Below are 14,595 nucleotides of genomic sequence, written 5' to 3' on the forward strand. Positions count from 1 at the left end.
TTGGAATAAGGAATATAGCGATCAGCTAGCTAATAAGCGCTCCAAAATCACATAGGATCACTTCTAAGCGCTCCTATAATCACATAGGATCACTTTTAAGCGCTCCTGTAATCACATAGGATCACTTTTAAGCGCTCTTATATTCACACACACGGGAACGTGGCAGCGTGCATTTTTGGAAACTGGAAATTGGAAAGAGTTGAAAAAGACAGATCTAAGCTGAATTGAACGAAAAATTATGTAAAATCACCGCTTAGAAACGCCAAAATTATGCGAAACCTGATGTTACAGTTCATTCAATTTGTTAGATTCTGTGGCACAGCATAGAAGAGGCAAAAAGTAAGCACGCTAAATTCAACGCAAAAAAATGTGAGATCTACGCTAAATTAATTCAATGCAAAATATGTATGTAAGATCTACGTACGCTAAATTCATTTGAACCATGAATTCACGCGGCTTTGGCTATAGATTGAGATGTTTGTTTCCCAAACCATTACTATACCCATTGACACTTCCCAATGAAAAGACTTTAGTAGGGGGGCTAATATTGACCAGTTACACGGTCGAGCTTCCCAGTTAAAGTCTATCTTTTCATGGGTCGAGCTTAAAGTCTTTTCATAACGAAGAAAGTCCAGCGAAGGTCTTTTCATGGGCCCAGAGCAGTCCAACTTACGAAACAGTTGGAAAACTGCCAAAAAGCCGTAAGATCTTCGTCAAATCTTATGGCAACTCGAGTATATTACCACATTACTTGATTCAATGAAACAAGCTAGCTAATCCACTGTTCCCAATGACCTTGGGAACTCAAGAAAAGCATGACATTTGCTGATGATTAAAACTACCGCCAAAAACCTGAGAGTTACTCTTTCCCAAAAACATCTGACAAGAAGTCGCAACCAAATATGAGCAACCAAAAGTCTAGAATATATGTTTCATTACATAAATTGAAGACCTACCTCCGTGATTAAGAAACATAGTCCACCTTCTGAAACGGATTTTTTTTTAAGCAAAGTGGGTAACATCACCCCCCCAAGGACAAAGAGACAAGTAAACCGTACCAAGTGTCCGAATTCATTGGGTTCTTAGACCAATACTGATCACGACGAAGACAATCAGCAGCAAAAAAAGCCCCCCAAGACGATTTTTTTTGGTCTCAGACGTCACCAAAGACGAGGAGATTTTCTTCAAGGGTTCCAGATGTCACCCGACCAAGAAGGCCTGACTTTTTTTGGTTGCAGACGTCACCAAGAGATGATCGCCCGAGGTTCCAGACGTCACCTCAGAAGTCCCTTCCCCGGTTAGACGTATCAAAAAAAAAAAACTTGAAATTTTTTTTGCGACAAAAATCTCAAAAACATGAAAATTGTCCCCCAGCGAGCTTTTGTCGATGCTTTATGAAAGAAATAGCCATGAGAAACCACATGTCAGCATTTAGCAGCAAAAATAACACATAGATTGTACGAAAAAACGATATAGCTTTTTTTGGATCAGAAGAATTCAAAAACATTTTTCTGAATTTGTCGCAAAAAATCTACATAACAGTAAAATTAGTAGTTGAATAGAACACCTCAGTTGGACTTTAAAATGACTTTTTTAAAGTCTAGTTTTTAATGTAAAATTTTTGCACAAAAAACGAAAAAGTCGCTAAAGTGCTTTTTTGAGGGTCAAAAAACAAAAAAACGTTATCCCAACATTTAAATGGAAAATTTTTAATAAATCCAAGAAAACCTATTGATTGGGCCCCCTCAGTTTGCTATAATACAAGTTTTAAAGTTAGTTTATGGACTTTGCTTTTTAGCAAAGAGACAACGAGAATTTGGCAAAAATTGCTTCTTTGACTTTAAAATTTCAAAAAACGTTTTCTTGACGTTATGATATAAACAATTAGTAGATCCAAGAAAACCTATTGATTGGGCCCCCTCAATTTGCTATAATACAAGTTTTAAAGTTAGTTTATGGACTTTGCTTTTTAGCAAAGAGACAACGAGAATTTGGCAAAAATTGCTTCTTTGACTTTAAAAATTCAAAAAACGTTTTCTTGACGTTATGATATAAACTGTTAGTAGATCCAAGGAAACCTATTGATTGGGCCCCCTCAGTTCGCTATAATACAAGTTTTAAAGTTAGTTTATGGACTTTGCTTTTTAGCAAAGAGATAACGAGAATTTGGCAAAAATTGCATCTTTGACTTTAAAAATTCAAAAAATGTTTTCTTGACGTTATGATATAAACTATTAGTAGATCCAAGAAAACCTAATGATTGGGCCCCCTCAGTTTGTTATTATACCAGTTTTAAAGTTAGTTTATGGGTTTTGCGCTTTAACAAAGAGGCAACTAGAATTTGGCAAAAATTGCATCTTTGACTTTAAAAATTCAAAAAACGTTTTCTTTACGTTATGATATAAACAATTAGTAGGTTCACGAAAACCTATTGATTGGGCCCCCTCAGTTTGTTATTATACCAGTTTTAAAGTTAGTTTATGGGTTTTGCACTTTAACAAAGAGGCAACTAGAATTTGGCAAAAATTGCATCTTTGACTTTAAAAATTCAAAAAACGTTTTCTTTACGTTATGATATAAACAATTAGTAGGTTCAAAAAAACCTATTGATTGGGCCTCCTCAGTTTGTTATTATACCAGTTTTAAAGTTAGTTTATGGGTTTTGCTCTTTAACAAAGAGGCAACTAGAATTTGGCAAAAATTGCATCTTTGACTTTAAAAATTCAAAAAACGTTTTCTTTACGTTATGATATAAACAATTAGTAGATCCAAGAAGACCTATTGATTGGGCTCCCTCAGTCTGCTAGAATACAAGTTTCAAACTTAGTTTATCCATTTTGCATTTCAATAAAGAGGCAACATAAAATTGGCAAATTTGCTTCTTAGACTCAAAAAACTAAAAAAAAAAAACTTTTCTTGACGTTTTGATAGATACAATTAGTAGATCTAACAAAACCTTTTCATTGAACCCCCTCAGTTTGTTATAATACAAGCTTCAAAATTTTTATTTCGATTTTACTTTTAGAAAAGAGGCAACATAAAATTGGCAAAATTGCTTCTTTCACTCAAAAAAAATTAAAAACGTTTTCCGAAAGTTTTGGTTAAAACATTTATTAGTCCCAGAAAACCTGTTGATCGCACCCCCTCAGTTTATTTCAAAGCAAGCTGATAAATAAATTTTGTCACTTTTGCAAAACTTTATTCTTAAGAAAACCAGACAATCACATTTTTGCTTTCAATTTGTGCATACTACTAGCCGCGCGCTTAGTTAATGGGGTAGTATGCACTGAAACAACTTCAAGAAAAAAAAACAAAAAAGAGGAAATATTAAGAACATTTTTCTCATTAGATCAAAAGCAAGAAAATCAAAAGCTCGAAATATTCCCCTTTTAAATTTGCTCACACAAATACTTCCTTGAGGATAACTCAAACGTCTCTTCCTTTTTTGTCCGCGGTCTCAGAAGTTGCCGAAAGAAGTCCCTTTACCCCTCTTTTTGGTCTCAGTAGTCACCAGATAGAAGGAGAGAGTATTTTCGGTGTGAGTAGTTACCATAGTAGATGATCTTCAAAACTTAGTGTCAGCAGTCACAAGGGCGGAAGGAATTCTCAAAGTAAAGATTTCAAAAGTTTTGAAAAGAAAACAAGAAGCAAGCAGTTCAATTTAAGAGGAAAGAGTTTCAAACGAGCCCCAGTACAAGTCGAGTTGTCTTGTCTGCTTGTCTGTAGCTCACGTTGCCTATTCGCACCGCAATAAAAAAAACTTTTAAACATTTTCAACACAGGTACTAAGCAGTAGCAGCCTCTAAGCATTTTTTTGTTCCTTTTTCAAAGAACGTTTTGTACTTGTAAAAGATTGTAACAAAAAACTATTCAAGAGCCATACACTTAATATACTCATAAGAAAATCTAAATTTCCCCAAGTTTTAGCAATTTTTTGGTCGTGTTTATTGAAAAAACGAAACAAGCGCGCACACGTTTATTTTTCTTTTTTTTAGATAAAACTAGCTAGATTTAGCACAAAAAAAACAATAGGATTCTATTTTTCAGAAAAGTTGCGTCGTATTTTTAACAACAAAAACTGGGGCTGATTAGCCTCACAGTGTCATAATTATTGTTTTTCGACTTCGAAATTTGCTTCGCTCCGGTTTCGAAGCCGTTTTTTACCTGTTAGTACGAAAAAGACCAACAAGAGCAAGATGACAAAGAAGAACAGTCAAAGTTGTCAGTACGCCTTAAACAAATTCAAAATTGCAGAGCTGAGTTTGAAAAGCAAGCTGGACCTCTTACGATCTGCCATTGATCAGCGAAAGAGTTTCAGATCACTCACCCTGCTCATCAATAAAGCAAAATCAAATGTTGAGGAGCTGAAAACAACACTTGATGCCGTGTTAAAAGAAAGTCCGAACTCCAGCAGTACTTCATCTATCATGGAACGATATTCAAACCATCTGTCACGGCTAGAGAAATTTGAACACGAAATTGACAGTTTAGATGACGATGGACTACTCAGCCAATCTTCAACTAGGATACGCGATGATGTCAGTGTAACAACTCATACGACTGCCAGATATCCAACCTCACGGAGATGCTCACCATCAATGAACGAGATTCCAGAAACAAGCAACCCAGAACGTTCATCATTCTCCAACAAAACACCACCTCTCCCACCGAGACCGGAGAAACCATCCCTGTTTTTGTCTGAATGCCACAAGACCAAACCAATGTTGTCAAAGTTTTTAAATGGCAACAACAAGAATCCCCCTACTATTGCAATGAGTACAAAAAGTTTATTCAGACCAATTAACATCGATAACACACTTGATTCCAAAACAGAAGTAAAACAGACGGATAAAAATTTTGCGAAACCTGAGACGACCGTCGCAAAAACTCCCAATCGTTTTGCTCTCAGTGATACGTTATCTGCTGTAGATAATTTTACAGTCAACCAGCAGCAGTTTAAAGCAGACAATGATTCAATCCAGCCTCTCAGTTTTGTAAGCACGCAAAATATCTTTCAAAACCGTTTTCCTCAGGAAAACCTTAATAATCAATTACAGTCAAAAAATATGTTATCTGAATTTTCTCGAGATATCGCCGAGGAACGGTTTCAGACGTAAACGTTTGAACCAAAGAGCATGGGTTGTTCCCAATTCCAAGGAACACATAATCCCCTCTTGATGAATCCCTGTTCTGTCAAATATTACAGTCAAGAAAAAGCACAGAATCTAGATTGTGGTCCGCAACAGACAAAACAACCAATTGAACTGAGTAACACATTGACAAACTTTAATCAGTTCTCCGAAAATTTCTGCCAAAACGCAAACAATTTTCAAACATCTAACATATTTTCTTTACCATTGCATAATAGACAGGAATCGAAAAACACAAAGAATAAAAATTTACCTGGAAACTTCACTCAATTCCAGCCACAGTCACAAGTCAATACCGTAGGCATTGAGCCTGTCAACCCATTCGGTGTTCAACAAACCACCTGTTCAAAAACAAAAACTGAAGGTGTTCCAATTGCTCCTTCAATCTCAACGTTTCCCCCACAAGCACTGCCTTCAGTAGAGCAAAATCCCCAGCCACAATTACCACATTCACATCAATTTTCCAGCGTATTGAATCCAATGTCAAATGAAAGGTTCAAAAACCCTTCATTTGAAATCAATTCTTTACCGTGGACCTCAAACACAGCTCCATATTGCCAGAATTCAACAAGTAAACACTCAATAAAGTTACCACCTCTTACAATTCAAAACTTTAATGGCAACCCATTGAAGTACCACGAATGGATAAATAACTTTTTTTGCCTCGTACATAACAACACCAGTATCACCGACACACATCGTATCACCTATTTGCAAAATGCAGTTACTGGCAAAGCAAAAGATGTAATCCAAGCTTATTCGTGTGATCCTGCTTATTATAGCACAGCTTTAAACGAACTAATGTCATATTTTGGTGATCCTACAATAGTGGTGAACGCCTTCATAAATCAATTGGAAAACTGGAAATCAACTAATGACTATAACCAGCAAAATTTCGTGGCCTTTGCTTTGTTCTTGAAACGTTTAGTGCAAGCTTTCCAATACCTGGGATACACAGCGGACCTACAGAGCTCAACACTTATGAAGAAAGCTAAAGAAAAAGTCCCGCATAACATCCTCCTCAAATGGACAGAGCACACCGTTACATCAATCCAAACACCAGCTACTTTAGTTGAATTTCAGAAATGGTTAGAAGTTCAAGCACATGTGTACGATAAGATAAACCGCGAAAACTTCCAGCAAAATAACCTTCATAGAAACAACTTTAGTATCTCTGGAAATTTGAACAACAGCGTTAATCACTCAAGAATTTTAAGTACCCAAAATTTAGGTTTTCCGGCACAGCCGACTAGCCTAAATCAGTCAACAGCAATAAGCAGTAGCGGTAATGTGAAACCACCTAGCGCTCCACCAATTCCACCCCTAAACAACTCAAATCAACCAAAGCGTTCTTGCGAAAAATGTCGAGGAAATCATATACTAGCGACCTGTCCCGATTACCAACAATGCAGCCCAAACCAGCGATTTGACATTGTAAGCAAGAGCAATCTTTGCACGAACTGTTTGAGCAATAAACACAAGAAGCAAAACTGCCCATCAACAAAACGCTGCCAAACATGCAGCGGATACCACCACACAACATTGCATGACCCTGCTAAAATTATCAAGCGTCCACCAGCTGCTTTCGCCACCAGCAATTCCACAGGTACAAGTGTTACCAACCAAGCAAATCAGCTTGTCAAACAGCAATGTGAACCAGGAAGTAACAACAACACAAGCGCCTCATCCAAATCACAAAAGAGCCGCTACGGACAGTCTTTTGCAAACAAAAATCAGAATCAATTTCAGCGCGCTAATTTGAACAATGCCAACCAAAGTTTTAGCGTGAATCATCTACAGTCTACACCAAAAGAATGGTTCGAACAACTTCAACTTATCCCAGTATCTTTTCTAAACGGCAAAAAAGCTTTCGATACGTACGCTCTGATCGATACAGGAAGCCAATTTACTTTCATACTTGACAAAATCACAGAGTTCCTTGCTCTTCCATGCGAAGATCAAGAAGCAACTACGCTTCAGTATCTTAACACAGAGCATGATATGCCACTTTCAAAAATTTCTGAACAAGTGACAGTTGCATCCTACGAAAATTTGGATCAAAAGTTTCAAATTACAACCACTTATAGCACTCCTTGTTTAAATGTAGCACCAGCTAATACATTTGAACTCAACCAACTTTGCGATGCATTCAAAGAACTCCGTCACATTCACTTCCCAGAAGTAGCTGAAGGCAAAATCGGTGCCCTTTTGGGAATAAACACTTTTGCTTTCAGACATCCAGTTGAAGTCATCCCGGCAACTAAAAATCAGCCTTTCGGCGTAAAGACGAGGCTTGGATGGACCCTAGCTGGAGAGTATGAAAGAGTGCAAAAGCAACCCAAACAACGATCTCACCAGCAGAAACACTACGTGTACCACGTATCACGAAGAAGCTCCGACGATCAGCCTCTTGATGAATTGCTTGAGCAATTCTGGAAAATTGAAGCTGAAGGAACTCAACCCGATCCTGAATCTAAAAATCCCGTTGACAAGGAAGCCCTTGATATATTGAACAAAACAATCAGCTACAATGGTGAAAGGTACGAAATTGGACTGCCTTGGAAAAAACCATTGAGAATTGAAAATAATTATTTTGCAGCTCTCAGCCAGCTGAAAAGTCTTCAGAAGCGACCCAGTAATGACCTCCAATTGAAAGAGTTGTATGAGCAAACTCTCACAACAGATCTTCAAAAATTTTATGTCAAGCCAGTTGAAATGCAGCAGCCAGAACCCAAGAAAATTTGGTATTTGCCTTATCACCCAGTGGTTAATCCAAACAAGCCCGGAAAAGTGCGCAGAGTAGCAAATGCTGCGGCCAAGTTTAGAGGACAATTTTTGAACTCCAATTTGATCACAGGACCAGATTTGCTGAACAACTTGGTAGGAATTCTTCTGAGATTTCGTGAAAACCCAGTTGCCATTCTCTCTGATATCGAAGGCATGTTCATGCAGATAGCAATAAGGCACGAGGACCAATCTGCATTACGCTTTCTCTGGCCGAATGAAGAGATGGTTAACCAATACCAGTTTACCAGATTAATTTTTGGAGCAACCTGCTCCCCATTTTGTGCAATTTTCGTTCTGAACCGTTGCGCAGAAGATAATGCAATTGAATTTCCAAAAGCAGTTAATGCAATAAAGAATCATTTTTATATGGACGACTATATCCATTCTTTGCCGTCTATAGAAGAAGCAATTGACACCATTAACCAGACTAAAGATAGCCTTCATAAAGGTGGCTTTCGCTTGACAAAATTTGTGTCAAACAGACATGAAGCCCTAAGGTTCATTGAGCAAGAAGATCGAGATGAACTGAAAGAGATCAATAGAGTCCTCGGTCAGAAATGGAATACCAAAACTGACTGTTTTCTAATGAAGACATTAGAACATTTTCCCCGAATTGCAAGTGACTATACACAAAGGAAAATGTTCAGCTTAGTATCAACAATTTTCGATCCCCTAGGAATTTTGTCCCCGCTCACAATTAGAATCAAAATGCTTTTACAACAAGTCTGGAAGCTAGGAAAGAAGTGGGATGAACCACTTCCCGTAGAACTTCATTCCAACCTACAAAAAGTGCTCGATAGTTACTTTGCAATGCCTGATATCGAAATCCCCAGATGGTTGAACTCCTCAACGAATCAGGAAAATAATCACCAGCTCCATGTCTTTGTTGACGCCTCAACCGTCGCATTGTCAGCAGTTGCTTACATTCGCACCCAAAAACAGGACGAAATCTTTCAAACATCTTTTCTGCTTGGAAAATGCAAAGTTGCACCAATAAAACAAATTAGTGTGCCAAAATTAGAACTCGAAGCAGCCGTTTTAGGTACACGCCTCCGCACATTGATAGAAACCGAAATGACATTGGAATTGGAAAAAGTCTACTTGTGGACTGATAGTCGTGTTGTCTTAGATTGGATCAGTTCAACGAAGAAACAAAACGTTTTCGTCTCAAATCGACTCGAAGAAATTAAGAGAACAACTAAAACTGATGAGTGGAATCGTGTCCCAACTAAATTTAATCCAGCCGACCATGGAACGCGTGGCCTTGAGCCGTCAGAAATCCCCCCGAAATGGCTTACAGCACCACAATTTTTGCAAAACACTGAAAGTTCTTGGAAAGATTTGAAAAAGATTTCCACCGTAGGTGCCGTAACCAGAAATACAAAAACACCAATCAAACCTGTTCTAGACCCAAACCGCTTTTCAACATGGAATAAGCTACTTTTAACCCTTGCAACTGTCTTCAATTTAATTTACAGAGCTAAGAAGAATCGTTCCGACAAAAGCCAATACACAAAAGATGATGCTTGTTTATCTCAAAAATTTTTTCTGCTGAAGCTGTCTCAAAACAATGCTTTTTCTCAACAATCAACGCATTAAAAAGAACACAAAAATTAGACGCCAAGAGCAAATTGAGAAACTTAAATCCAATAATTGACCAAAACGGACTCCTACGATCTAGTGGCCGTCTCTTATTTGCTCCAACAGAATTGGAGATCGAAAAATGTCCAATAATCTCGGACGCAAAGGAAAAGATTGCTAGACTATACCTTGAACATGCGCACAGAATTTGTGCTCATCAAGCAACAGAACCGGTCAAAGCTTTCGTACAACAACGCTACTACGTCATTGGACTTCGAAAAACACTACTTTCAATAAAATACCGATGTTTTCTGTGTCGCCGTTTTGACACACAAAATATACAACCAATAATGGCCCCACTTCCTGCATTCCGCTTCCCCACAGAAGAAACCAAATTTCCGTTTGCCAACACAGGACTGGACTTTTTTGGCCTGTTTTATATTGAGGACAAACAAAGCAAAATCGGGAAACATTATGGACTTATTTTTACATGCCTCGTTACGCGAGCAGTCCATTTAGAAACATGTCCAGATTTAAATACAGACACCTTCCTCAATGCATATCGACGATTCACCTGCCGAAGATGCCAACCTATTTTATTGTACAGCGATAACGGAAAAACATTTGTTGGCGCCTCCGAAGAGCTGAAGAAGTCGGTTAAGGCTTTAGACAAAGACAAGGTTTATAAAGCCCTAGCTGCAGTCAAAACCACATGGAAATTTAACCCACCATACGGCCCTCATTTCGGTGGCGTGTGGGAGCGATTGATTCAGAGCGCCAAAAGGACACTCTTAATCATTCTAGGATCTAAGCGTCTCTCCTTCGACATCTTTGAGACAATAATGGTAGAAGTCGAAGCAATCCTGAATTCCAGACCCTTGACAAACGTTGCTGATCAGCCTGAAAACGAAGAACCACTCACTCCTAACCATTTCCTCATTCAACGCCCTTACAGTTCCTTGCCACCCGGAAACTTTGGAGACCAACAGCCAGCTAGTTTTAAGAACTGGAAGCACGTGCAGCAGTTGATGAACCACGTGTGGCGGCGTTTGATTAAGGAGTACCTGCCGACATTACTCAAGAGACGTAAATGGACAGACAACAACCAGCCTCCTCTGAAATTAGGAGATGTTGTGTGGGTACTCAAGGACTTGACGCCGAGAGGAATCTGGCCCCTTGGAAGAGTTGTGGAAACATCCCCTGGACGAGACGGTGAAGTACGAGTTGCCAAAGTAAAAACGGCTTACGGCTCCTTCGTGCGTCCGGTCGCCGGCCTCGCACGGGTTTTTTCCCCATAGTTTTTTAATTCAAATTTTTCGCTTCGGTCTTAGGCAACATGAGCTACATCCACCCCCTTTGATGTTATTGCCCTTACAGTATTTTCATTCCAATTGTATAGTTTCAAGGATATCGGATCAAACGACAATCAAGATGATCTCCAACCCCTGCCCTCCTTCTTGGAGCATGTTCCCAATGACCTTGGGAACTCAAGAAAAGCATGACATTTGCTGATGATTAAAACTACCGCCAAAAACCTGAGAGTTACTCTTTCCCAAAAACATCTGACAAGAAGTCGCAACCAAATATGAGCAACCAAAAGTCTAGAATATATGTTTCATTACATCCACTAATCCCTCAAAAACCCGCTTTATTTTTAAGTGTATTTAAGTGTATTGGTCCTAGTCGCATTAGCCATAACAAATTTTTGGCGTTAGTTCATAATTTTGGAGGGGAAAACAAACTGGATAACGCCGAAAATTTGTCATGGCTAATGGGACTAGGACCAATACACTTAAATATCTTTTCTAAAAATAATGCGGTTTTTTGAGGGATTAGTGGTTCTTCTGAATAGTAAAAAATGACGGACAATTTTGATGGCAAAAAAAGCAAGATGGCAAAAAAAGACCAATGATGGATCCATGAAAAGACTTTAACTCGAATTTGTTTGCAAACATTGTGTCGAGCTTAAGTCCATTCCAAATATTGGGTCGAGCTAAAGTCTTTTGTAAAATTTTGGGTCCAGCTAAAGTCTTTTGCGGAAAATCTGAGTCGAGCTAAAGTCCAGATTCAAATTGTTTAATGTCCAGCAAAAACTTTTCAATAGCTCAAATGATTCGATTATGGTATTTTCATAGTACATTTGGATCGAGCATTGTCTTTTCATAAGTCTGTATCTGCACCTGGGTTCCCCGAAAAGAACTTTCACTATTTCTAATCAACTTCAGAGAACTAATTTCCTGTTTGAATACAATTAAATAGGTCTTGTTACTATCAGCAAACGCTCAAAGCACAAAGCACTCTTTTCATAAGTCGATGCCTAGGTCGTGGCTACTGCGTCCGTTTGTCTCCGAAATCAACTGGCGGGGATTGGAGCCAAAACCGATTGAATGTACTGAGCATCAAATCTCTGCCGCAGAGAAAGCATGTAATCGGTCACTGGTTAATGAAAACAGTATTTGCATGCCCGAGAAAGAGCCTTGAAAATTTGTCCTGAGCGGGTAGGGTTATTGAAAACCTTAGTTTCCAGATATTCTCGTTCAATGTTATGGGTTCAGAGACCGTAGTTTGCTTATGACGCCAAGATTATAGCCGCGTCTCAGTGCTTTGACGGCTAGGGTAGATTAATTTTGCGACATTTTAATCAGATGAGCTCTAGCGCAAATCGATAACGTCTGCCGCATATTATTGGTTTTTGATCTGTTAGGTTTTAATCGATAAACCAGATTAAACGTTGTTACTGAAGGTGTCCCGCTTTTTCACCCCTATTTATTTAACCCCCTATCTTTTAACCCCGATTTATTCACCCCTCTGTCATTTAACCCCTTTATCATTTAACCCCTCTATCATTTCATCCCGATTTTAATCTTTTGTAAAATAAGGACTATTAAATTAGCAAATTAATCATTTGGCCATGCCTCTCGGGCCATGGCCATGCCTCAGCAGCCCGTGGGACTTGATATGCAACTCAAAACCGAACATGGGATTAAGTTATCAACTTAATTATGACAAAACATGGCTTTAATGTAGACCGCTAATTGGCAGGATGAAATGATAGAGAGGTTAAAAGATACGGGGTTAAAATATGCGGGGTTAAATGAATCGGGGTGAAAAGAAGTACAACCGTTACTGAAGAAAAGAGTATGTTCGACAAGGTTGAAAAACGTGTTATTGCGCCAGTCAATTTCTCTACGGGTTCAAATTTTGCAGACGGTTTGTCAAAAAATCTCTTAGGTGGCTGTCATTCACGGCACTGCATGTATAGGAAATATTTTTTTACATATAAAACCTTCTCAGGATTTTTGTTTGGGTCGAGGCCAAGAGTACCATGGTCTGCTTGGCTCACTTTTGTAGCAATGTGTTTCCAGGTGTTGCTTCAGTTGAGGCGACATATTCTAAAGTTCGAGGTGCTCTGAAAACCTTTTTTAATGAAGCCATACAGTCAAAAACAATCTGACTTTCCGTCCTGAGTTCTGATATCGATTTTGAAGGAAGATGCTTTGACAAAAGTTGCTCCTAGTCCCGCTCCAATAACTGCGGCCTCCAATTTTACTTCAAGTACGCTGATTTGTTTTTGTGATTTTGCATTTTCGAAGAGAGAAAGTCTGATTTGCTCCTGTTTGGCACCTACTATTTTCAAGTACGTAACAGCTGCGACTGCTTCCGCTGACACGTCAACAAAAACATGAAATATAATTGCTGAGGTTTACCTTCCCTCGGTAGGATTATTTGTGCAGAAAAAAAATTCAAAAATGTCTGAGTGTTACTGACTCTAATGTTGTCTGACGAAATCCACCAGTGGCCAATTTCTGTTTCACTTACTTTTTTGGCTCTGCTGTCTTCTTTTGCGTGAGATTGGATGCATTCATCTGTGTAGAAAAGCTTCGCACAGCTTTGAAACCGTCCGGGAATTTGACAAGGTTGCTTGTTTTAAGACATAGTTTATACAAAGTTCTGAGCAGTTCAGATCAAATATCTTGTGAATTGATATTGGCGTAAAAATTTTTTTCTCAACCAAAAACAAAGTGCAAAACGATTGTTTTTGCGGAAGTTTCAATGAAATGATTTTGATGTCAGAAACCACCGCAATTGGATGTTCTCTAAATCTCCTTAGAGCACCAAAAAGGCATTCCGGAGATCTGGTCTTCTATTGAATTTAAGTTCACGAAGAAGTGGCAACATTTGGAATTCGCATTTGTCACTCATTGAATTTTTCTGGAGTTGTTCGGATTATCTAATGTACTTTGAGGAAGATATAATATTACAACGCGACACGCTCGCAAAAGCTGTGACGATGGCCATCTAGTCCCGGTCGGGGGAGTTGCCGTTATCGTCTTTCTTCTTCAATTCCTTGGGTTTTGTTGTTCCAAAATAGGATCCTTGTGTCAATTTCTTTATTCAATCACGTTTTTGTTTCGCCACGTGCACCTTTGTTTAGCTTGTTTTCGATTATTATGATTCAAACTTGCCGAAGAAATTAAGTTTACAATATTTAGGCGGCAAAATATACGTAAGAATTATCACATCGATATCATTCTCCAGGCCTACCTAACCTGCCGGGGGTGTTTTTGGGAAAATATGTGCAAGTTTAACAGCTGGTCGGGTTAAGAAGCCTAAAGCAGTTTTTACTTCACATGACTTAGCAGTTTCATCGGGGCCGGTGAACGTCCTTGTCAAGCGTCCCAGTGGCCATATTCCTCTTGGGGTCCATTCTTCGAAAACCCAAACTACGTCATTTACTTCAAATTTGGCATCAGGTTTTGTCCACTTCTTCCTGGTGTTCAGGGTTGGAATGCACTCTTTCAGAAGTTTTTTCCAGATTGCTTCGAGTCGTTGTCGCACTTGGGTCCACGTATTTGTCTGGATTGTGGGAGTCTCTTTGAAGACACACGCTGGGACATTGGGAAACGCTCTACCGATCAGAAAGTGGTTGGGTGCCAACGTGTCCTCATCCTAGATGTCACTTCTAACGTGTGTTAAAGGTCTCGCATTGACAGGACCCTCTGTTTAGATAACAATGGTGCGTCGTGCTGGCTCGTAGCGGGCACTACTGGGGTCGTGCTGGCTCGTGGCGGGCACT

At 39.0% G+C, this 14,595-nt stretch overlaps 2 protein-coding genes across 2 annotated transcripts in view; both read left to right on the plus strand.

The window, feature by feature from the left end:
* Positions 1-14,595, plus strand: part of LOC142345813 (T-complex protein 1 subunit gamma-like) — a 345,715-nt gene that overhangs the window by 78,204 nt on the left and 252,916 nt on the right. The gene's annotated exons all lie outside the window — the stretch shown is intronic.
* Positions 4,428-10,816, plus strand: LOC142346244 (uncharacterized). Its single transcript, XM_075398759.1, has 3 exons — positions 4,428-4,632; positions 6,382-8,487; positions 10,323-10,816. Exons 1-3 carry the CDS (start codon positions 4,428-4,430, stop codon positions 10,814-10,816), a joined length of 2,805 nt encoding a protein of 934 aa, XP_075254874.1.

This window comes from Convolutriloba macropyga, chromosome 9 (genome assembly GCF_964194025.1).
Source record: "Convolutriloba macropyga chromosome 9, txConMacr16.3, whole genome shotgun sequence".
NCBI classification, from domain to species: domain Eukaryota; kingdom Metazoa; phylum Xenacoelomorpha; order Acoela; family Convolutidae; genus Convolutriloba; species Convolutriloba macropyga.

What these genes read in the sequence shown, in the direction of transcription:
- LOC142346244 (XM_075398759.1), top strand. Translation starts at nt 4,428, where the DNA reads ATGGAACGATATTCAAACCATCTGTCACGGCTAGAGAAATTTGAACAC. An exon ending in AGAAACAAGCAACCCAGAAC is followed by an intron (nt 4,633 to 6,381) that starts GTTCATCATTCT and finishes CCCAAAATTTAG; the next exon opens with GTTTTCCGGCACAGCCGACT. An exon ending in AGAGATCAATAGAGTCCTCG is followed by an intron (nt 8,488 to 10,322) that starts GTCAGAAATGGA and finishes TAATCATTCTAG; the next exon opens with GATCTAAGCGTCTCTCCTTC.